The sequence below is a fragment of the Saccopteryx leptura genome, chromosome 6, assembly GCF_036850995.1.
Source record: "Saccopteryx leptura isolate mSacLep1 chromosome 6, mSacLep1_pri_phased_curated, whole genome shotgun sequence".
NCBI classification, from domain to species: Eukaryota; Metazoa; Chordata; class Mammalia; order Chiroptera; family Emballonuridae; genus Saccopteryx; species Saccopteryx leptura.
Genome location: NC_089508.1, coordinates 82,370,420 through 82,394,972, shown reverse-complemented (window position 1 = coordinate 82,394,972; position 24,553 = coordinate 82,370,420). Strand labels below are relative to the sequence as shown.

Genomic DNA, 24,553 nt, shown 5'->3' with positions numbered 1-24,553 from the left:
TTGCTCTGCATGTGTTTTTCCCATTTCCCAAAACCATTTGTTGAAGAGAGTATATTTTCTGAACTGAGTGCTCCTGGCTCCCTCATTGAATATTAACTCACTGTATAAGCAAGGGTTTAATTTTGGGTTTTCTTTTCTGTTCCACAGAATTGTCTGTTTATTTTTGTGCCAGTACTATACTGTTTTTATTACTGTACTTTATAGTACAGTTTGAAATCAGGGCATGTGATGATATCTCTGACTTTGTTCTTTATTTTCAGTGTTGTTTCGGCTATTTGGCATCTTTTGTGGTTTCATACAATTTTTAGAATTTTTTTCCATTTGTTGAAGAATGCCATTGATATTCTGATTGAGATTGCATTAAATTTATAGAATGCTTTGGGCATGTGGATATATTAACAATTTCCTTCTTATTCATGAACATGGGTGTTTTTCCATTGGTTTATGTCTTCTTCAGTTTCAGCAAAGTCTTGTAGGTTTCATTGCAGAGATCTTTCACTTCCTTGGTTAAATGTATTCCAAGTATTTTTGATGCTCCTGTGAATGGGATAGTTTTATTTTTTTTAGATGTATAGAAATGCAACTAATTTCTGTATGTTGATTTTTTTATCCTGCAACTTTACTGAAATTGTTTATAAGATCCAACCATTTTTTGGTTGAGTCTGGGATTTTCCATATATAGACTCTATCTAAAGATAATACTAGTTTTACTTTCCTGTTTTGGATGACTTTTCTTTCTTTTTCTTGCCTAATCACTCTAGCTAAGACTTCCAGTACTATACTGAGAGTGGGCTTCCTTGTCTGTTTCTCATCTTAAAGGAAAAGCTTCAAATTTTTCTCAAGTATAGTGTTAGCCTGGCTTTGTTCTATATGCCCCTTGATATGTTGAGTTATGTTCCTTCTGTACCTAATCTGCTGGTTTTGTCAAATGCATTTCTGCACTGAGATGGTCATGTGATTTTTATTTTTCATTTTATTAATGTAATGTATTACATTTATTGATTTGTGTATGTTGAACCATCCTTGTCTCCAAAGAATAAATCCCACTTGGTCACAGTGTATAATCTTTTTTATGTGTTCTTGAATGTGGTTTGTTACTATTTTGTTGAGAATTTTTGTATCTATATTTATCAGTAATATTGGTCTGTAGTTCTTTTGTGGTGTCCTTATCTATCTTTGGTATCATGGTAATGTTGCCTTTGTAGAGTGAGTTTGGAGGTATTCCCTCATTAATTTTTTGAAAGAGTTTGAGAAGGATTGATGTTGATTCTTTTTTGAATGTTTGGTAGAATTTGCTAGTGAAGTCATTTGATCCTGGGATTTTCTATGTTGGGAGGTTTTCATTATTATTCAATCTCTTTGTTCATTATTGGTCTGTTCTTATTTCTGTTTCTTCTTAATTCTGTCTGGGTAGATTTTGTGTTTCTCAAACTTTATCCATTTCTTTTAGGTTATCTAATTTATTGGCAGTTAATAGTTCCTAATAGTCTCTTATGGTCTTATGTATTTGTGTAGTAACAGTTATAATGTCTCCTTTTGCATTTCTAATTTGAGTCTTCTTTTTTTCTTAATCTGGCCAAAGGCTTGTCAATTTTCTTTATCTTTTCAAAAAACCAGCTTTCAGTTTTGTTGAGCTTTTCTATTCTTTTTCTTGTCTCATATTTTATTTATTTCAATTCTGGTCTTTATGATGTCCTTCCTTCAGCTAACTTGGGCTTAATCTTTTTTTTTTTTTTTTTTTTTAGTCCCAAGAGGTGTAAAGGTTGTTCGTTTATTTGAGATCTTTCTAATTTCTTAAGTTATGCATTTGTTCCTATAAAATTTCCTCTTAGAACTACTTTTACTGCATCTCATAAGTTTTGATATATTGTTTTTGTTTTCATTTTTGATATTCTATTTCCCATTTGATTTCTTTGATTGTTCAGTTTCAATATAATATTTGTAAATTTTCAGTTTCCTTTTACTGATTTCTAGTTTTATACCAGTGTGGTCTGAAAATATAGTTGGTATGACTTGCAATATTTAAATTTGCTGAGATTTGTATTGTGCCTTATCACGTGTACTCCAGAAGGTATATTCTGTTGCTGTTGGATCGAATTTTCTATATATGTCTGTTAAGGCGATTTATATGTCTGTTCTCAAGTGTGGTTTAGTTTTAACATTTCCTTGGTAATTTTCTGCCTGGATGATCTATCCATTTCTGACAGTGGGTATTGAAGTCCCCTCCTATCATTGTATGGTTTTATTTCTCCCTTTAGATCTATTAGTATTTGCTTGATATATTTCAGTATTCTACTGATGTCTGTGTATATATTTACAATTTTTGTACCTTCTTTAGTCTCATTGTTTTTTTGCCTGGAGTCTAGTTTGTCTTATGTAAGTATGGCTACAGCCATGTGTTCTTGTTTCTAGTCATATAGAATATCCTCTTCCATCCCTTCACTTAGAACCTGTGTGTCTTTAGAGCTAAAATGAGTTTCCTACAGGTAGCATGTAGTTGGGTCTTGTTTTTTCCCCCAATACATATGGCCACTCTATGCCTTTTGATTGGGGAATTCAACCTATTTATATTTAGTGATTATTGATATATAAGGACTTACTACTGCCATATTATTGTTTGCCTTCTGGTTGTTTTGTATCTTCATTGTTTCTTTTCCTGTTTACCTTTGTAAAGTGGTGGTCTTTCCATGGTTATTTGCTCAGTCTCCCCTTTCTATGTTTCATAACCCTTTAGATTTATGCTTTGTGGTTACCATGTGGCTTATAAAAAAGATTCTAGATAAAATAGTCCTTTTTATGCTGCTAGCACCTTATCTTCATTTGCCTATAAAGTTTCCACTCTTACTCTTCCCCTTTTATATTTTAATGTCAGTTTACCTCTTTTTATTCTGTGAATTCATTGAGAAATTAGATAATAGTTCCTTTTTAACACTCCTTAAGTGTTTATACTTTAATTAAGTGGTTAACACACTTTTCTAATATATCATTAGTTTTCTAATTCTGACATTATTTTTCACCTTTGCTAGAGTAGTGTAGGAGAGTAAATGATGGGAAAACTGGGGACAGTGGGCAGTTGTCTAAATAGTCTACTCTGTAGTGTCAATTACTAATGTGTTGCTTTGTGTTCAGAGTGCAAAACTTGAGGGCAAGCTGTGGATTGGGCTGCTGGATTTCAGATTGATGAGTCATGGTAAGGATTTTACTTAATGGGAAAGTGGACTCATTGTGTTTCAAGACATAATTGTGGACCTGACCAGGGCCACTTGGCTTAGTGGTAAGAGCATCGGCCTGGTGTTTGTATGTCCTGGGTTCAATTCTTGGTCAGGGCACCCAGGAGAAGCGCCCATCTGCTTCTCTATCCCTTCTCCTCTCTTTTCTTTTTCTCTCTTCTACTTCCTGCAGGAATAGCTCAATTGGAGTGAGTTGGCCTTGAGGATAGCTCCATGGCCTCTGCCTCAGGCACTAAAGAAATGGTTCCAGTTGCAATGGTAGCAAGGGCCCCAAATGGGCAGAGTGTCGCCCCCTAGTGGGCTAGCCAAGAGGATCACGGTCAGGGCACATGTGGGACTCTGTCTCTGCCTCCCCTCCTCTCACTAAAATTAAAAAAAAAAAACACAATTGTGAATTCTTTTCCCTAAGTCTCTATGATAAGGATAAAAGAGAGTCAATTGGGAAGATGGTGAGAGGGTTTATGAGTTCTGGTACTAGTGGGTAGGAATTATTCCTGCCCTACGTCATCTGAATCTTTCTACTACTCACTTCTTGCAGCAAGAAGTCACTGTTGCTGCCTGATCAGGCGGTGGCGCAGTGGATAGAGTGTCGGACTGGGATACAGAGGACCCAGGTTTGAGACCCCGAGATCACCAGCTTGAGTGCGGGCTCATCTGGCTTGAGCAAAAAGCTCACCAGAGAGCCCTGGCCAGTTGGCTCAGTGGTAGAGCGTCGGCCTGGTGTGCAGGAGTCCCGGGTTCTATTCCCGGCCAGGGCACACAGGAGAAGCGCCCGTCTGCTTCTCCACTCCTCCCCCTCTCCTTCCTCTCTGTCTCTCTCTTCCCCTCCCGCAGCCAAGGCTCCATTGGAGCAAAGTTGGCCCAGGCGCTGAGGATGGTTCCATGGCCTCTGCCTCAGGCGCTAGAATGGCTCTGGTTACAACAGAGCGACGCCCCAGATGGGCAGATCATCGCCCCCTGGTGGGCATGCCGGGTGGATCCCGGTCGGGCGCATGCGGGAGTCTGTCTGTCTCCCCGTTTCTGACTTCAGAAAAATACAAAACAAAAACAAAAACAAACAAAACAAAAAAATAATAAAAAGCTCACTAGCTTGGACCCAAGGTCGCTGGCTTGAGCAAGGGGTTAATTGGTCTGCTGAAGGCCTGTGGTCAAGGCACATAGAGAAAGCAATCAGTGAACAACTAAGGTGTTGCAATGAAAAAACTGATGATTGATGCTTCTCATCTCTTTCCATTCCTACTAGAGTGTACCTTTTCATAGGCATTTAAATGTCAAGATCTGAAGCAAACTATAAAGAAAGCACATAGAATTCTGGGCCTGTATTTTACAGAAGACCAAACAGGTCACACAGTTCAATAACTAGTTGTAAGAAACATCTGGGGCTACAAACAGATCTTTGTAAAGTTCTTTCTATTCTATTGAGTTCACTTTTCAAGATTTCTTTCTTTTTTTTTTAAAGTTAATTTTGGCATTTTCTACCTCTGAAGAGAAAAGACTTTGTGTGGCTTATATTTTACCATCTTTGACTGCCTTGAATCTTAAAGGATGTCTTAAAAATAATCTGAAGCCCTGGCTGGCTAGCTCAGTGGTAGAGTGTCAGCCTGGTGTGTGGAAGTCCTGGGTTCAATTCCCAGCCAGGGCACATAGGAGAAGTACCCATCTGTTTCTCCCCCCCTCCCCCCCTCCTTTCTATCTCTTTCTTCCCCTCCTGCAGCCAAGGCTCCATTGGAGCAAAGGTGGCCCGGGAGCTGAGGATGGCTCCATGTCCTCTGCCTCAGGCACTAGAATGGCTCCAGTTGCAACAGAGCAACGCCCCAGATGAGCTGAGCATCACCCCCTGGTGGGCTTGCCAGGTGGATCCCAGTCAGGTGCATGCAGGAGTCTGTCTCTGCCTCCCCGTTTCTCACTTCAGAAAAATTAAAAAAAAAAAAAAAAATCTGAGCAAGAGAGAGTACCTTTCATCCAGAAATTCTGTTCTTTATCTTACGTTCCTCCTAATATTGTCTTTTTGTTTCAGGCACCAAACCAAGAGTTTCTTTTTTTGTTATGTATGTAACTTGTTTCTTCAAATGTGCCTCTCAGTTTCTGGGAGTCTGACAGGGAAGGAACAACACTGAGAACAAGGTAGGGGTCCTGAGGCCGTCTTGCACAGTTTCACTGTGTACTATGTAGAATTATTTAAGGAATTCTACCTAGGTAGGTATTGGTTTTATATTTGTAATGATAGGCCTGCAAAAACACATTGCCAAACTTGATGTTTTTTGGGGGAAGGGGTGGGTAAGGCGGACTGGCATTTCTCCTCTTTAATGAGGTGAATGATAATGATGGCTCCAATTGGCCTATCTCTAAAATGACTTAACTTACCTGTCATTGGTAAGAAACTATTACCCCCATGACAAGAGCTCTAAGTACTCTGAGCTTTGCACTCTAAACACAGAGAAGCACATTAGTAATTGACCCTACAGAGGAGAATATTTGGAAACTACCTGTTGTTCCATCTCTTCCTTTCCTTTCTTCTTTTTCTTAAACCTCATTATCCCTTTCCTCACATTCTGGCACCATATTCCCAAAGTCCTGTTCTCCTTTTCTTGGTAAACTTTATTTTGCCTCTAATAGGTACATTATTCGACATTTTTCCTAATAGAAAAAACTGCAATAGCACAGTTTTTATATTCTATAGATTATATTCAACTGCGCATTTAGCAGCTACTATTTATTTAACAGTTCTAATATGTATAGAAGATCAGCACATTACCTGATGTGTTAGAAATTATTTCCCTCATTTATAGAGGGGGGCTTTTTCTTTGTTGAGTTTAATAATACCCTCCTTTTTAAAATTTATTTATTGTTTTTGGTAGCACAGAGATCACCTGCCTTCGTTTAGGAAGATGCCTAGGCAACCATGAAGGTCCCAAAACATAACCCTGATGAATAGAGTAAAAATTATAATAAGGAAGGAGGATTTAGGCACGTTCACTTCAAGTTCCATTTAGAAAAGGGTGTGGTGTCAGCACAGTGAAACTGACTAGTACAAATATATTTTCCTCTAGGAGCCTACTGTGAATAATCTTGGGCACTGACACTCTGAAACAGTAGCTATGGCAGTAGGGAGCCTGTACGTATCCTGCTGTGTTCGTGCCGTGTGAATCAGGGCCCCCACTGGTTTCTTTGAGAGAAAGCCAGAATCCTTTTTTTTTCATTTCTCTTTTTGCTTTATTCTGCTAGTAATCAACCTGGTCTGGACCTCAGCATGTAAGTCCGCCCCTGGTTCAGCCCCCCTTCGCTCAGAGAGTCCGACAACAAAGGGAAAGGTACCTGCTCCAGCTCTTGGTAGGTTGGGAGTCTGAGGTGACGGAGCTCCTCCTTTGACTTTATGAGGGATTCTTTATTCTCCCACTTGACAAAAGCTCGCTTTCTGACCAAAAGCGGGCTGGGGCATGGAGACGTGGGGCTGGGAAGCACATACAGAGTGTCCTGGGCCGTCTTCCTTGGGGAAGTCAGTGTAAAAGGACCAGAAGGGCCTTCGCTGTCAATCCAAGGCAGCGCTTCTGTCTGGGTGGCCTTGTGGGAGACAGTCCTCCTCAGCCGAACAGAAATCTTCTGTGAAGACACTCCCATGAGCATGATGGTCCGGTCCTTACTTTCCTCACTTTGCTCTACAGCCTCCCCGTTGGGGAATGGAAGCAATCCTTCATCGGGTGCTGTGGGAAGGAGCATGACATGTCAGTACTGCAGTTCAAGAGCAGACACTCAGATTGGTGCCTTAGTTTCAAATGAGACCTTTATTATTGTTATAGGAATTCGACAGGCCCCCAGTGGACTCATTTTCAGGTACCCAGTTTAGGGGTGAAGACTGAAATTCAGGGCTTTGCTGGCCAAGCTGTGGCCGCTGCTATCAGGCTGCAGCCTCCCTGAGGAAAGGGCATCTTTTTTTTCTTTGCACAAAGGTTACCTAGAGGGTTTCTGTTTCTGCAGAGAAATCGAAGCCCCTGTCTCTATGCTGTAATGACTCATAGATTAAAGAGGGTAAAGTCGATATATAGGCAAACACTTCATAACTCCGTTCAGTAGACCCTGGGATCTGGGAGCTGTTGGCACTCAGGTTTTGTTTGTGATACAGGTGGCTTTAAACAGCTGGTAGGAATTCTCTGTAGCACCTGTTTGCCCATTTGTACAACAGGCACAACTTAACTGTGAGAGGAAAGTTTTGACGTTGTGGAAGTGTATCAAATGTATTGCTCTTGTTTGATACTGATAAGGAAAGAAGAGTCATTCTGGTTTTCTTTGAAATAACACCCTTACCTAGCCTAAATATTAACCAAAAGAAGTTAAGTTTCTAGAAAAGTAGAATAGGAGAAGATGTGTTTGAGATGAGCTGCAGGCTTTAAGATAGACAGCAGATTATCTATATATGTTTACTGGTTTGCAGAGACTCAGCAGTAATTGTAAAGTATGCTTTTCTATTAAAATGTTATACCGGCATGTCTTTCATAATGGTATTTGTGCTAGTTTTAATTAAGAAAGAGAAGGATAAAGGTAATCTTTCCTCCCTGAAAACTTCACCCTTCCCATTTCACTTTCCAAAATGACTGTTCCCTGTGCCTACTTACCATGGAGCAGGTCTTTGGCTCCCAGCGAGCAAAGGCTGAACGCTGGCCCCACCGAGGTGCTGTTCTCTGTGGGCACTGCTGAGTTCTTGGCTCGCTTCTTGCACTCGAACACTACCAGGTCTTTGCATTGTTTGTGGCAGTTCATCCCGCAGTCTGTGGACAAGACACCTGGTCAGAAAGTCTTTCACTTTCTTCTCTAGGGTCTCAGAACCACATTTGTACAGGGCCTTCTTGTCACACATGCCTGTCCTCTGGAGCTAGGACACCTAACATTCCTAATGAACCCAGCATTCTCACTTGGGTCAGTCCTGGATCTCAGTCTAGCTGTTGCCCTTATTGTGAGTCTCAGGAGCAGAAGTGGTTACCTCGGAAGGGAGAGCTGGTCCTGGATAGCCTACACATACTGCCTACTCCGAGGAGATCCTCTGGAGGCTCCCAGCTGTGGGGTCTGTTTAAGTCTTTCTTCCTTGCAGTAAAAGGGCTCCTTTCCTTCACTCCTGAATTGTTCTAGTCACAAGGAGGCCTACTGATAAAAAGGAAAGCTGACAAGGGCCTTTGGTAATCACTTCTGTTTCAAAGTGATTCTGTGCCTTTCATTGGGGATCCACGTCTCCATGACCATCTCAGACCATAATCTCCTACCAGCCATCTCTATTTCCAATGCAGGGAAAGGATCTTGTACGGGGAAGCTGAAAATAGCTCACTCAGCACTCCTCTCTTCTGTGTGGTGGCAGTCACTCTCGGGGTCCTTTGAGACCCTTTGAGGAGGAGGCTGTGCTGAGAAGTTGTGGACTGAATGGACGACTACTATAGGAGAACATGTGAGGCCAGGGAAAACAATGCAATCAACAAAGCTGAGCCTTACCTTTACATCGATATCCTTGTTTGATCACTCCCCAGAGCTATGAGACAAGAGACAGAATACACCACACGTCATTCATTCATCTACCTGCTAGGAGGCTAATGCTGATACCGCTCCTGATTTCCCCTCATCTACTTTCTTCCTCAGGTGGGAGGGAAGCCTCATTCCTCTCTCATATGTATTGTCCCTCCTGACCTTAAACTGAAAATAGGAAGGTTTGTGCTGATCAGAGGCAAATGTTCTCAAGAAGCTCGTAGGATTTATGAGTCAGGCCTTCTCCAGGCCAGAAGTCAAATCATAGGACAAACAGCCTTCTTGGGACCCCAAACTAAAGAACATAATCTATAGAATCTTGGGGTCGGGGACTGAGTTTGAGAGGAAATTTGGTCAATGGTGAGCAGAGGAGCAGCACCCAGATGACTTCTTAAAGGGAGTTCCTTTTGAAGTGGGGAAGGATGAGGATGTCTCATATTCCTTTTCCCTAAAAAATATGAAACAGCATATGAATATATAATACTTAAATTATATATCTCAAATTTAATACTTCTTTAATACAAGGCCTCATGTACCAGAGGGAAAAACAAATCAGGAAGGATCGGGAACAGGTGAGTGACGTAAAAACTGTGCCTCTGGGGCCAGGCTATTCTCGGTGTTCGCTCAGGCTCTAAGCTGGGATGCGCTGATAAGGGTTGTGAGGGCTCTGCCTGACTTGGTCGTTTCGCCTGTCCTGCACCCCTCCTCAAATTCAGCCCTGAAGCACTCTAAGAACAACTTACAAATCCAGCGCAGTTGTCACAGAAGGTAGGCTTCAGGTAGGTTGTCTCTTGGAAGTTGTGAGGGAAGCCCAGGCCCAGCTTGGAGTAGATGGAGCTGGCCCTCATGAAGTAGGCCGTGATCTCGTCCCTGCTGATGAGGCCTTCCCTAAAAACACATGACAGGCGAGGGTGTGAGGGGAGCAGGCCTGCCCTCTCATCAGAAACTTACCTTCCTTTTCATCCTGAGTGCTGCACAGTGTGTACTGCCTGCTAATTACTTCCATGAGCCCTCCTCTTAAGCATACATGAATAGCTTGTAATAAGCAGTTAAGGAAGCATTACTTATTTTTATAGAGTTGTTGTTTGGCTAAACTAGGCTTTCCCAACTAATTTAAATACCATCTCCAGGAGTTGAAAAAGAAATGATGGAAACTGTACAGGGAGAGAAATACACTGTGCTGCCGTTTCTGACTTCAGAGAGTACATGATGCATAACTGGAACCTGCCAACCATACATTCAGTTTTGTGTATAGAGAACCAAGATAAAATTGATATAATCTTGCGAAAAGTAAATATGCAAATTATTAATAAATATTAGTTTCTCACAATCTGTAAGGACAAAACAAGAAGGAAGACTTTTGTAAATTTATAGTTGACTATACCTAAACTGGCATCATGGTCTGCTGTGGTCCAAACCAAAGCCAGACAGGCATTCATTTGATGATTGCTCTCTTAGCCCAAATATTCATTACGTGATCATAGCAACATATCCAAGTTCATAAGATCTTTTAATGCCATACCCATAAACTGTTTTTTACTAAAGGGCTCATAACCACGTATTCTTTTCCACAAACCCTCACCTGTCTTTGTCCATAACACAGAAGGAAAATGGAAAACTCGCAGCAATTTTTTCAAATTCTTCCTGAGAAATGTATCCATCTTGGTCATGATCATAGTTCTTGAAGACAGACTGAAAAAAGGGAGTTTTTTTGGTGATTACCAAAGAGAAATCAATCATTTTCCCTTTAGTCCAGTGGTAGTCAACCTGGTCCCTACCACCCACTAGTGGGCATTCCAGCTTTCATGGTGGGTGGTAGCGGAGCAACCAAAGTATAAATAAAAAGATAGACTTAATTATAGTAAGTTGTTTTATAAAGATTTATTCTATCAAACTTAGCGAAAATCCGACATAAAGTACTTGGTAAGTAATTATTATTATATGCTTTAACTTGCTGTAACTCTGCTTTATAAATTTTATAAAGTTACTTCCCTACTTTATAAATCACCATTACTGTGGAACTGGTGGGCGGTTAGAAAATTTTACTACTAACAGAGATAAAAAAGTGGGCGGTAGGTGTAAAAAGGTTGACTACCCCTGCTTTAGTCAAAGGACAAAGGGGCTGGAGCTGCTGCTGAAAGCCTCTCCTCCGCCTAAATGAGAGAAACTTGGACATGTGCTCATTGTTGCTGCAAAAATGGGTGGGTCACATCTGGTGATGGTGATGGGTGCTCTTGATCCACTGATCCATTAGAGGTCCATCAGCGTATCAGTTATGCCATCACCCTGGCTAGTGTGCGCACTGCACAGCAGAGTGTTTTCCCTCCTTCACCTTTCCCTGGCTCAGCCCAGACTGCACCTTCTTTGTGAAGCTCTAGCTCAGTGGGAAGTGCTTCTTTCCTCCCCCTGAATCCTCAGCCACTCTTGTCCTGTCACTTTCTGACTGTTAGTCAAATAAGTTTGTAAATATGATGTATATGTTTGCTCACTTATAGTTTGCATTGGGTGTGGGAGACAGGCTGTAAGCTGGCAAGGTCCTCATAGCCTAAGGCTTTTTTTTTGTTTGTTTTTTGTTTTTGTTTTTTTTGTATTTTTCTGAAGCTGGAAACGGGGAGAGACAGTCAGACAGACTCCCGCATGCGCCCGACCGGGATCCACCCAGCACGCCCACCAGGGGTGACGCTCTGCCGCGACCAGAGCCACTCTAGCGCCTGGGGCAGAGGCCAAGGAGCCATCCCCAGCGCCCAGGCCATCTTTGCTCCAATGGAGCCTTGGCTGCGGGAGGGGAAGAGAGAGACAGAGAGGAAGGGGGGAGGTGGAGAAGCAAATGGGCGCTTCTCCTATGTGCCCTGGCCGGGAATCGAACCCGGGTCCCCCGCATGCCAGGCCGACGCTCTACCACTGAGCCAACTGGCCAGGGCCTAAGGCTTAGTTTTAAGACTAAGCCTTTCCCACCCTTTTAATACCAAGATCTTTTCAACATTCTTCTAATACTAAGATCTTCTCAACACTAAGCTTTTCCCACACCTTTATCTGTTGCATGATGGGGGGGGGGGGTGCACCCTTCTGAGTAATCTCATTTATGCCTCAGATAAGTGGCTTTGTATCAGAGACTTCCTTATTTGTATATTGGCTTAAAGGCTTTAATTTTCTACACTCTAAAATGAAGCAAACTTGGGGCTCTCGCTTGCTCAGATCCTGCCATCAGCATTGCAGAAGAAAGCCAAGATAGCGGAGTGCTGAAGGAGAAGCCAGTTTGTGCAGAGAGAAGAAGATGGGGAACAGAGGTGAATAAGGCTGGTAAGGTAGAAACCTTTGATTCTTGGAATACTCTGATGAGTCAGTGATTTGTCAGCCCTGGATGGAAAGGGAAGTATATTCTGACTGTGTGTATTTCTCGCCTACCTGGTGCGAGGTAGGATTAAAGGTAATGGCCCACCAGTTCTTGGCTCTGTTTCATTACTGTCTGTCTTAATTAAATACGAACCTGCATGGGCCAGGCGGTGTGATGGTGGCTGCGGCTACTGGCTTTACACTGGCTCTTACTTTTCTGTTGTTCCACTGGAATGGTCCACAAGGATAAATGCAGAACATTTTGGACAGGGAACTGAATCAAGTGGTGCCAAAATTTTCAGTTTTAGATTCTCATAATCTTTCACTCAAATCTTTTCCAAACTCTCTCTAACCCCAAATCAACTGGTAACCTTTAAATATAAACTCTTTGTTGGGCAGATAAAATGTATTATGCTCACTTTGTTAAAGATGGCGTTGCCCACGTGGAGGCCGTTGCCCAGGTGATATTAATGTGTGTTGGGGGCAGGCAGGATCGTTGTAGCCTGGGGCTTGGTTTTGGGATTAAGCCTTTCCCACCCTTTTTTGATGTGGGGTGGTACAATCCAATCATGCCTCAGAAAATGACTTTGTATTAGAGACTTCCCTATTTTGTATATTGGATTAAGGGTTTGGATTTCTACACTATAAAATGGGGATGGAACAAGAGTTTGCGCTCTTGGTTCCTGAGATTATCATTAGAAGAGAGAACAGAGGAGAGCAGAGAAAGGCCACGTGGAGGAGGCCAGGAGAAGCAGCCAAGATGGCGGAGTGCTGAGTGAGATGCCAGTTTGTGTAGAGTTTGTATCTGGGATAAGGAAGGAGATGGGGAACTGAGGAGAATAAGGCTGGTGAGCTAGAAACCTTTGATTCTAGGAAACTCGGATAAATCAGTAGCTTTGTGAGCACTGAATGTGATTGGGTTTTGGAGCCCAGTGTGTATTTTTACTTGCCCGCCGGGTGCAAGCTAGGATTAAAGACTATGGCCCACCAGTTTGTGGCTCCGTTGTTTCTTTACCGACTGTCCGAATCCAATGTGAACCTGCATGTGCCAGGTGGCTGCTGTGATAGTGGCCCTGGCCTTGGCTTCTGGCTTTACACTCTTCAAAGGCCTTTAAGAGGAGGCTCACTCCCCCATGTCAGGCCAAAGTGGTGGTCTGAAATGCTCTGCAGCCGCAATATGAGAAGCGGTTGCCTGTGCTCGCATCGGAACAAGTTCCAAGTTTCTCACTGTTGGGCAGATAAAATGTATTATGCTCACTTTGTTAAAGATAACACGAGGAAGCCGTCGCCCAGGTGATATTAATGTGTGTTGGGGTGGGCTAAAGGCAGGCGGAATCCTTGTAGCCTGGGGCTTGGTTTTGGGATTAAGCCTTTCCTACCCTTTTTGATGTGGGGTGGTGCAATCCAATCATGCCTCAGAAGGTGACTTTGGGTTGGAGACTTCCCTACTTTGTATATTGGATTAAAGGTTGTGAAGCTACACTATAAAATGGGGGCAAAACGGGACTTGGCTCTTGGTTCCTGAGGTTAGCATGAGAGTGAGGAGAGAGTAGAGCCAGCAGCGGAAGGAGGCCACGTGGAGGAGGCCAGGAGAAGCAGCCAAGATGGCGGAGTGCTGAGTGAGATGCCAGTTTGTGTAGAGTTTGTATCTGGGATAAGGAAGAAGATGGGGAACTGAGGAGAAGAAGGCTGGTGAGCTAGAAACCTTTGATTCTAGGACACTCGGATAAGTCAGTGGCTTTGTGAGCACTGAGTGTGACTGGGTTTTGGAGCCCAGTGTGTATTTTTACTTGCCCGCCGGGTGCAAGGTAGGATTAAAGGCTATGGCCCACCAGTTTTTGGCTCCGCTGTTTCTTTACCGACTGTCCGAATCCAATGCGAACCTGCATGGGCCAGAAGGCTGCTGTGATAGTGGCCCTGGCTGTGGCTTCTGGCTTTACACTCACCATGTGTTTCTACCACTGTGCCCCCTGCCCGTCTCCCCACATGCAAGACTAAGCAGACGGCGGGTGCCCTGCTTTGGTCCACTTAAACGCAGCTGTACTTACATCCACCATCCTCTGCACATGTTTGCTAATAGTCTTGGGGTCAGGTTTGGGAGATACTCCAGAGGCCCAGTCCACTACTACTGGTGGCTTTGAAGGTGTTAGTGGCTACAATGAAACAATCAGAGAAATCCTCATGACTACAATGCAGTGTAATCTACAATTCCTTCACTATCTGGGGGGCTCTGGGCATAGTCCACATATTGAAATTTAGAACAGTAATCTTGGCTAACACAAGTATTGTGTTTTACTGTTTACAAAACACTCCTCACATACATTATCTCCATCTACAGATAATTTAAGATTCAAAATTTACTTGCATTTCAGTTCTCTCTTCATTAAACCTTTTGTCAAAGCTATCAACAAAGAGTAAAGTGGATCACTTAAATTTCCTCTTACTATTTGGTAGAGATATGGATGAGAAGAAAAAGAGCTAAAAGGCAGGAAGACACATAAGAAAACTATCTGAGGCCTAGATAAACTGAGATGGAATCCACTCTTAAGTATTTAAGACTTGGCCCAAATTAAAATCTCTTCTAAAAACAGAAGGTGCCCTTTCCACGAAAGTGTTGGTTAACATTCTGAAAATGGAATCTATCGAATATTTTCATGAACCATCTTTGATTACAATAGGAAGCTTGAACTTGATTTTCTGTATAGAGACAATGAAATTTAGCCACCAGAACAGGTAAGCTGAATTTCTCATGTGGGGGCAAATCTTTCCACTTGTTCTGGGGCTGGGAAGCTTCCCAGGACACTGGAGAATTATTGGTCATTCAGAGGAAGACTGGAATAGTTTACCCCGCTTATAGGAGAGGTGGACCAGATAGCCTGTGATCCAACTGTACAGCACTAGGACTGTGCTATATGAGGTCTTCTTTGCACGGGGCGGGGGGCGGCAAAAATGGCTTAACAGGAGGATGGGGCTTTTCTATCTATCACACTGGAAATCCTCTGAAGTGGGCTTCTGATAGTGTGCACGATGCTCACATTATCATCAAGGAATCACAGAAGAAAAACTGATGTGGGGCCACCATAATAAATTGGAGGAAGGGGTCACTCTGGCCCACGATACTATCTTCCTGCTTTAATTTTTAAGCCACTGACTGATACCACCACTCATTTTGATGCTCTTACAACATGTAGTTATGTACTGTTCATACATCAGTCTTACTTACCCCTTCAAGAAAACTGTAGGCACTTTATGTCAGGAACCATTCCCCATACATATGTTAAAGCTTGCTCTGTTCCTAGCACAAGGTTGGGTACACAGTAGACACATAATCCTCCTATGAAACTAAACTAAAAGTCTGTTCCTTCTAATGAATGCACCTGTTACCTGCAAGAGTCATAATATGAACACTCACTGGGGCTTTGTGATTCCTTGGCTCCCGGGCATAGGAAAGCTCGTAGATTTCATCCTCAGTGTAGTAGAGATCTAGGGATAACTGTAGAGCAAAACCACAGGGTTAACTACTAGGATGCTGTGTTTCTTTCTTTCTTGGTTCTTCCTCTCCAGTGGTTTACTCTTCTAAGCTCTTAGGAGTTGTTTTTAAAATTCACAAAGTTTAGAGGGTGAAACTACTACTGCAATAGGGCAAGCGTTCTTATTCTTGCATCAGAACCCAGTTTAGCCTGACCAGGTGGTGGCGCAGTGGATACAGCGTCAAACTGGGATGCGGAGGACCCAGGTTCGAGACCCTGAGGTCACCAGCTTGAAAGCGGGCTCATCTGGTTTGAGCAAAACTCACCAGCTTGGACCCAAGGTTGCTGGCTTGAGCAAGGGGTTACTCGGTCTGCTGGAGGCCCACAGTCAAGGCATATATGAAAAATCAATCAATGAACAACTAAGGCGTCTCAACGAAAAACTGATGATTGATGCTTCTCATCTCTGTGTTCCTGTCTGTCTGTCCCTATCTATCCCTCCCTCTGACTCTCGCTTTGTCTCTGTGAAAAAACAAACAAACAAACCCAGTTTAAATACGGGTATTATTAAACAATATGAAGAGTTAACAAATTCCATATATATTAAAAAACTATAAAATTTTAGAAGAGAGAAGTCTTATGAATAATCTTGTTCTGAATGTATAGTTGATGGTTGGGCTTCAGAAGGTTCAGAATTCAAAGATATTTTTACATATATGCCTTATGTATAGTTTTCTGGGAAGAATGTTCACAGCTTTCATCTCAGGATTTTTGACCCCAGTCAAGAGTCTGTACCTCTTTCCAGAGATGATGATGTCTAAGGCCAAGACTAAGGTCACCTGGCCATTAAGAGAAAGAGCTAGGATTAGACACCAGCTGGATGCAAAACCTGGGGTTCTATCAGAATCATCCTGTGAGATAGGAAGAGGCTATAATTATTTCATTCTCAAAAAAGCACATTAAAAATTGTATAATTTCAGGCCATGGCTGGTTAGCTCAGTTAGTTAGCACATCATCCAGAAATGACAAGATTGCGGGTTCCTATGGGAAGTAACCAATGAATGCACAGCTAAGTGAAACACAAATTACTGTTTCTCTCTGTCCCTTGCTGTCTCTTTAAAAGCAATCAATATAAAACAATTATATAATTTTATAACTGAAAGAGCAGTTAAAAGTCATCTCACAGACTAATCCCTCTGATTTTACAGAGGAGGAAACAGGACTTAGAGTTATGTGCCCACAGTCACACAGCTGGTGAACTACAGAACTGCAGGTCTGGAAGGGAGTTCATCTGATCTCCCCCTGTACCCGAGTACAAATCCTGGTCTCCTTCACTATTACAGATGATGTTTGCCTGCCCTTAGCTCAAATGCTTCCAGGAATAGGAATCCAAATAATGAACCTCTTTCTTCTTCTTTTCTTTCTTTCTGTCTGTCTGTCTGCCTTTCTGTCGGTCTGTTTCTTTTTCTTTTTTTCTGAGAGAGAAACAGGAGAGGAGAGAGTGAGTGAGAAGCACCAGTTCATAGTTGCTTTCACTTTAGTTGTGCATTGATTGCTCCTTGCACATGCCTTGACTGGGGCTGAGCCAGTGTTCCCTTGTTCAAAGCAGCAACCCTGGGTTTTTCATGCCAGAGACCTTTGGGATTGTGTGGACAGTTTCCCCCACTCAAATCAGTGGCCCCAATACAATAAGCCTGTGCTCAGAGCCAGTGACCTAGGGGCTTCAAACTGGTGACCTCAGTGTTCCAGGTCAATGCCTCACCCACTGTACTCCACCAATCAGGCTGCCTTATCCTTTTTTGAGAACACACAGTCTCTCTTTTTGTCTCTCAGCCAGCTTGTATCCTGATTTGCTCTCAGCTTGGATTACCTTTGCAGGGAGAGGGAAGCACTCCTAGGAGCTGGGAAGGCATATTGCTTCGGAGTATAGACTGTGGGTCCTACCTCCTGGGTCTGAATTCAGGCTCCAGAAATTTGTCATTGTGCCTCTGTATCCCCATCCATAAAATAGAGGTAATAGCAGTATCTACTTCAGTTTTTATGCGGATCAACTGTACTAATATTTGGTAAGGTGCAGAGAGTGGGCCTGATGCAGTAAGTGGGAGCCTCACCGTCAGCAGATGCACCAAGTCCTTGTTGGCCTCCAGGGGCGGGGCCACCTCTTGCAGCTGGACCAGCTCGTTGATATGATTGTAGAGGGCCAGCAGCTTGTGGACATTCACCTTCCCATCCTCCAGATAGTTAGGCATGGCTTCATACACGGAGATGAGGTCCTTGAGGTGCACCCCCAGGATGGGGATCTTGAAGTGGGTGCACTCTACATAGGCTCGCCGGTAGTTGTCATAGTTTCTGCAGGAGGACAGCAGCTCAGTCATCTCACCCAGGACCTAAAAAGCAGATGAGACCCGATCACTGGTACTTCCCAGGCAGGCTATGCTGTTCATAATGGCCACTTTGTTTACTTTCAGCCTCTACCATGATTTCACCCTGTCCCTGATCTGTCAGGCAGGGGATGATTCATCCAAAAGGTGCAGATCATGACTTCCAAATTAAAACTCCAGCTCTGTCAACATCACAGAGTGTACTTACAAACACATGTATGTTTTCGTTGGTTCTACGACATAACTGGAAAAACTTAAATGAGGTCATTTCATTTTTACACTGAAGTGCTTCCCTTTGGACAGAGAGAGAGAAAGGCAGAGAGAGGGACAGACAGGAAGGGAGAGAGATGAGAAGCATCAATTCTTCGTTGCGGCACCTGTTGTTCATTGATTGCTTTCTCATATGTGCCTTGACTGGGGGCTACAGCAGACCGAGTAACCCCTTGCTCAAGCCAGTGACCTTGGGCTTCAGGCCAGTGAACTTTGGGCTCAAGCCAGCAACGCACGCTCAAACTGGTGACCCCACGCTCAAGCTGGTGACCCCTTATTCAAGTCTGCGACCTTGGGCTGAAGCTGGTGAGCTTTGCTCAAACCAGATGAGCCTGCGCTCAAGCCGGTGACCTCGGGGTTTTGAACTGGGGTCCTCCACATCTCAGTCCGACACTGTATCCACTGAGCCAACACCTGGTCAGGCCTATAGTTTTTCTTTAAAAACTAAGCACCTAATATAAAAATTAAAGAGGTATAAGAATACAGTGACTAATGCGCCCCCTCTGACCTCTGCCCCAAAGCCATGCAGGTCCCTTCTGAATCCCTCCCAAGACACCATGTTATTTAACATTCAGAGTGACACTGGAAGTGCTGGCTGTGCTGCTGGCATGGGGAGAGCACATGGAGCTGCAGCTGTGGCGCGGGCTTTGGGCTTTATGCTGTGCTCTGTGGGCCTTATCTCAACAACTCAAAATGGGCCTATGTCTAGGAAGCAGGAGACAGTCCATTTGCTGACGGAACCCCTGAGCTGGTGAGACTGACTAGACCAGACCAACTCCCAGCACAGACACGCAGAGGATGAAGCAGAAGCCCCAGGGAGCACTTCGTCAGGGCTCACCACAGGGAGCCGCCAGGTCTGGTGTCCTTTCCACACACCTGGTCAGCGAGTTGCCGGACCCCCACTCCCTGTGTGTGATGACCAGCTTTCTCAGAAGCAAAGACAGGAAGTAAAGATTATTTCCGAGTTCACTCGGAAGCCTCCTGATTTCTCTCAGTCACTCAGAAATGGCAAGAAAGCCTCCTCCTCACACACTCCTCACGCTCACAGGGCAGGTTAGTGAAAGCAGAAGGTGCTCACAAACAAGAGGCTAACAGCTAAAAGAAGATATGTGGTTCTTAGAAGGTGAGATAAACTATTCGGGGACAGTTGCTTTAAGCAGGACTTAACTAATTCACTGTTCAGACCACCCTGAGGGGCAGGCCACCACAGGCAAGGAGGCACTGGTGTGGGGACCCAAACTGAAGAGGAGGCGACATTTAAGTGAAGTGACACGAAGCCATGTTAGTCTGTGTTACTGCTTCCTTCCGTCACCTCTGAGACGTGGGCATCTTCAGTTGTTCTGCCTGGTCTCAGCAAGGGCACCAGACCATTGGGGTGGAGTGGGTCACATTGTGAGAGCAGGGATGATTCATTCGAGAATCCCAGAAGGAGGCTGAACACCTGGGAAAACGATGGGGTGACAAGGCACAGATGTCTCTGCCAGCTTGGGAGGATCGGTCCCCTTAAATGAGATAAAATGCTCAAAGAGCAATCATCTAATCCAGTGGTCCCCAACCTTTTTTGGGCCACGGACGGGTTTAATGTCAGAAAATATTTTCACAGACCGGCCTTTAGGGTGGGATGGATAAATGTATCACGTGACTGAGACAAGCATCAAGAGTGAGTCTTAGACAGATGTAACAGAGGGAATCTGGTCATTTTTTAAAAATAAAACATTCAGACTTAAGTATAAATAAAACGGAAATAATGTAAGTTATTTATTCTTTGTGGACCGGTACCAAATGGCCCACAGACCGGTACTGGTCCACAGCCCGGAGGTTGGGGACCACTGATCTAATCCATACCATCCGTAGCTGCATTGGTACCTGTAGTATATCACAATGGCTTACATTCAGAACACCCTTACATTATAAAGGTAAAATCTACGATTGTAAGAAGATGCACAGGGTATTTTAAAAAAATATTCTTCAGTGAAACAGTATTACAAAATGGCACCTGAAAAACTCATTTCCAATAATGCGATCCTTGGGTTATGACACAGTTCCATTCCTACGACAGTGATGTAACCTGAATTTTGGTGTAAGTAAAAACACACCCTAGCCTAACACAAATGGAACACTTGTGCTTTTAACAGTCCAAAATGGCATAGCTAAGTGTACTGGGGGAACACCAATGCCCTCACTCATATGCCACATTACTGCGTGTTAGTCTGCCGTGTGCAACCAAACTAGTTCACCCACATAATCTGTAAGTACAACACTAACAGTGTAAGTCAAAACTCATCTCAATTTTTTAAAGTTTTTATGGGCGTGAACGTCATAAACTTGAAACGTTGTATGTCGAGACTGTCATAACCTGAGGACCCCCAGTATCTGGTTGGGAAAATTCAGCTACCCAGAATGTCATTCTCCATGGAATCTGGAGAGCTAGAGTTTTAATGCGTCACTGTGTAAGTGCACTTGACCTGCAAACCAAACCACTCTTCCTTTTAGGAAAGTACTGGAGCAAGGGAGTCAGTATGAAAGACGGTGACTGAACACTCAGTGGCATAGGAGCACGAGGCACATACTATTTCAGCTGAACAGCAGGGACACTGAGGCAAGACTGAATCACCGTCACTTTCAGATCTGTGGGTCCCCATTCTGTGGGTTTTCCTGGGGTTTGCCTCCTTGGTGTTCTTCCTGGTTGAAGGGGTGGTGTGGTTCACAGATGCTTCCTGTGTCCCCCCCTCAAGGAAGATAATGACATTGGTCCTACAAATGCTGCTAAGGAGCTTCAGAAGAGAGAGTAGCACTGACCTTATTGATTTCATGTGGGACATGTGAACTTGTCTCCTTGAGCCTGGAGATTGAGCTGTGACATAGGCCGCCTATCACAGCCATCAAAGTATTGAAGTTCTGCAGTTGGTGGAGCTTCTACGACACACAAGACAGATGAGAACAGTCACTGAACATGTCAGTTACATGCGAGCTTAGAGGCTGCCTTTTGTGTCTGCCTGGTCTTCCTTGTGCTGGTCAAACATTGGTGACCAGGTGTTAAAATTTCCTGTTCATTTCTCCCTTTAGGCTTATGTCCAGACCAGCAGATCCCAAGTCGAGCAAGTCATCCATCTCTCTCTGTGCTGCTGGTCTTTGGGCCACCATCTAGATCAGTGGTTTCTAAGAATCACCCAAAGTACTTGTCTGGCACACAGTTCTGGCCCACGGCCAGATATTCTGATTGCCTGGATCTGTGCTTTTAATATACCTTTAGTTAGCATTAGGGCAGGTAGTCCCTGTACCAAACTTAGGTCTACTAGACCATCTAGAACTGGGAAAATGTTCCATTAAAGCATAACTTTATATATCTTTCACACTGAATTAACCAGACTGTTTTGTTTTTGAGGACAAGGATTGTCTTATTCTCCAGTGCCTATATAGGTCAGTAATTGGGACAGAGTAGCTAGACTCTGAGCAATCGCAACTATGTGTTCACAGTACTGTAGGTCCTCGAATAACATTGTTTCAGTCAGTGTCATTTCAGTATAACATTGATGAGATGTCATAGAAACCTAATTCTTGTTTATATCAGCCTATTAAAATTGGTTTCATTATATGTCACAGAGCCTATTGACAGCATTAAATAAGGACTCAGTGTTCTGTTCACCTGTTATCAAATGTTTACATGCTGTCCCTCAAACATTAAACTCAGACATTTACCACAGCATGGATTCAAACACCTCAGACAACTCCAGTCCCAGGAAAACCTGTAATTGCCCTTTCCTTTGTCATATGGGCCATATTTGAGAAAACAATGTAGGCTAGTAAGCACCTTCTAAAAAGTGTGAAATATCTAAACAGATCGAAAACCGTGTCCTGGTCCCTGAGATGGCCCTCTCCGTATTGCCCTGTGTGGGGAACAGAAGAAATGCCACACAGAGATCTCAGGACAGTTGAGACACACCAACACTCCTGTGGTTCAGGAGGGAGAGGACTGAGCTGCAAGTAGAGGGACACTTTACCTCACAGCCCAGGCCACACTCTTTTAACTGTCACTCACCTGAGCCACCTGGATGAACTTGATGAAGACTTCGGCGCGGAGCTGTGGGGTAGGGCGGCTGAGCACCATCAGCTGCACCCACTGGGAGATGCCGTTGCACAGGGCTATGGACCGCTCCATGGTGGGGTTCTCCTTCACGCAGCTGTTCACCAGGTAGTTCTGATAATCGGTGAACTGGGGGGAAGAAACGGATCAGGATTGATACTTTGGTGTTCTGGGAGATCTGAGCCTCGGGTCGCCTCTGTTCAGTTGATGGCTTGGAATTGCTGTGGGACAGGAGCTCCTGGCCCTCCTCTCCTGTATGTCATCTATTTGGCTGACAAAAATAGTGGGAAGGAAATCTTTCTTCTGCCCACAGCATGGTCTTTCTACACCAGCAGTCATTAGGCAAAAGTGGATATGTAACTAGTTAATTCAACACACTAGTTAATTCAAATATTGTATTTGGGTATTGTATTTGGGTATTGTATTTCTAAATTATAAAGAATGCCGAACAGAAAAAAATGTCAGAACTAATTGCACCGCTGTTGCTGAAGGTAAGGAAAAAAAAGAAATTCACGGAAGACTATCTTTCTCCTCCCTGCCAGACTTGCATTCTCTCTATCTGCCTCCTCTACCCCTCCTGCCTCCCTCTCCCCAGCTCACTCTTACCTTAAGAATGGGAAGATAAAACCTGCTCTATCTAGTACAAGGAATTGCTATGAAGATCAACCATGGTAAGATGTGAAACCACTTTGACTTTTCAGAGTGCTCCATAAATGGGAGGTGGTGCTAATAGGATAATTACTACCCTTATGCTAAAACATCCCTGTTTGAATTTACTTTGAACTTGAACAGAGGCCAAATGATCTGGGTACTTGAAACCCGGTTAGCTCACTCTGTGACCATAGTTTCCCAATTGGACAACAGCACTGACTATGGTTGACAATTAAACAGCCTATGTGAAACAAATGTCCCAGAAGATCACGGTATCAGTGATGACTGTAGCTGTCATGTCCCTGTCCCAAACAATCCTGCTCAAACAGGATAACCGGGAGGGAGGAGCAGTCTCCTTACTCCAATGCTCCTGTGAAGTTTCCGCTGCTGCTCACCAGGTATTTCCAGCTCTTTGCTGCTGAACTCACCCTCTGAAATCAGGTGTGACTGTGTAGCATAGGTTAGCCTGTGGCATGTAAGTAGACGTGATGTGACCTTTGAGGAAAAGGTAAGAGCACTGAATGATTTGCCACGTTGCCTTCCCACAGCTGCAGACAGCATGGAAGCGTGAAGACGGAGCTCCCCCACATCTGGGTCCCTAAGTGGCTGAAGTCTGCAGAGGCCCCTGCCGACCCCCGTTAGATATGTAGTGTGAGTGAAAGATGAACTTTTGCTTTGTTATGCCACTGAGATTGTGGAGGAGGAGCAGGAGGGGTGTTGCTTCAGTAAACAAACTTCAGTCCTGCCTGGCTGGTAAGACACTGATGAGAAAAACAGCCTGAATGAAATAAATGCAAATTAACTGAGCCCTGTTTTACTGTGCTGTGATTACTCATGGGTAGACAACTATGAGTAGCACCACAACCACTCCTTAAGAGGGACACGCAAAGCAAAAATCTTACTGGTTCGAAAATTCCCATGATTCATTCCAGAGAATTCACTCCCACTATAAATATAACATTTTGAATCCACTTGTTTGATAAAAGAATTATCCCAGTAGTCTCACCCCCACCCAAAAAAAGTGTTATAATAAAACAGAAAATATCAAATGCCATTCAAGTCAGAGCAAGGAGACACTTCCCTCCAATCCCATGTTGGAGGGAAAATTGTTGGTGGGGTAACTATTTGGAACTGTGTAGGAAAAACAAAAAGTAACCAGTCTTCCTTTGCAAGGGGACTATGCTGTTCAAAAGAGATGGAGGTGTTTTCTTTTTCAAACAGAATGCAGCCTCAACCACGGGGAAGTGCAGGCTTCGAGTCCTGGTTCTGTGCTATTTCTCGCTTCTGCCACCTGAATCCGAGTGCGGGCCTCCAGCAGACGTCCTGCTGGCCTGCTCGAGCGGCCCTGCCAGTTGGGCTCCACCACAGCTGATTTTCAGTGTGATAAGTGCACCTTTCAGTGTCCCTCCCCGTGACAGGGGAAGGCACGCCAGATGGAAACTCCCCAGGTGGAGCCTCCCAGCCAGGTCCTGTGGTTCTGTGGGCGGCTGCCAGTGCGGGGCGTGGGGGCTAGCCCAGATGAATACTTGGAGACTTATCTCCAAGAGAGCTGCGGGGTTCCTGGCTGGCTGGGCAAACAGCTGAGTAAAAGCAGATACCAACATTATGGGAGAAAAGACAGACTGACCC

General features: G+C 43.9%; 1 protein-coding gene across 3 annotated transcripts in view; it reads right to left on the bottom strand.

The window, feature by feature from the left end:
- Nucleotides 1-24,553, bottom strand: part of RASGRP1 (RAS guanyl releasing protein 1) — a 93,278-nt gene that overhangs the window by 5,779 nt on the left and 62,946 nt on the right. For 2 of the 3 annotated variants that reach the window (XM_066341872.1, XM_066341873.1), the window contains exons 7-16: nucleotides 22,229-22,402; nucleotides 20,989-21,105; nucleotides 17,650-17,925; nucleotides 15,481-15,561; nucleotides 14,117-14,221; nucleotides 10,318-10,427; nucleotides 9,479-9,623; nucleotides 8,706-8,742; nucleotides 7,841-7,993; nucleotides 6,546-6,931 (exon numbers count right to left, since the gene is read on the bottom strand). In XM_066341872.1, the coding sequence (XP_066197969.1) occupies nucleotides 6,546-6,931; nucleotides 7,841-7,993; nucleotides 8,706-8,742; nucleotides 9,479-9,623; nucleotides 10,318-10,427; nucleotides 14,117-14,221; nucleotides 15,481-15,561; nucleotides 17,650-17,925; nucleotides 20,989-21,105; nucleotides 22,229-22,402 (1,584 nt within the window). Of the gene's footprint in view, nucleotides 1-5,185; nucleotides 5,324-6,545; nucleotides 6,932-7,840; nucleotides 7,994-8,705; nucleotides 8,743-9,478; nucleotides 9,624-10,317; nucleotides 10,428-14,116; nucleotides 14,222-15,480; nucleotides 15,562-17,649; nucleotides 17,926-20,988; nucleotides 21,106-22,228; nucleotides 22,403-24,553 lie in introns of all 3 variants that reach the window. The other variant, XR_010746141.1, reaches the window with a different exon arrangement.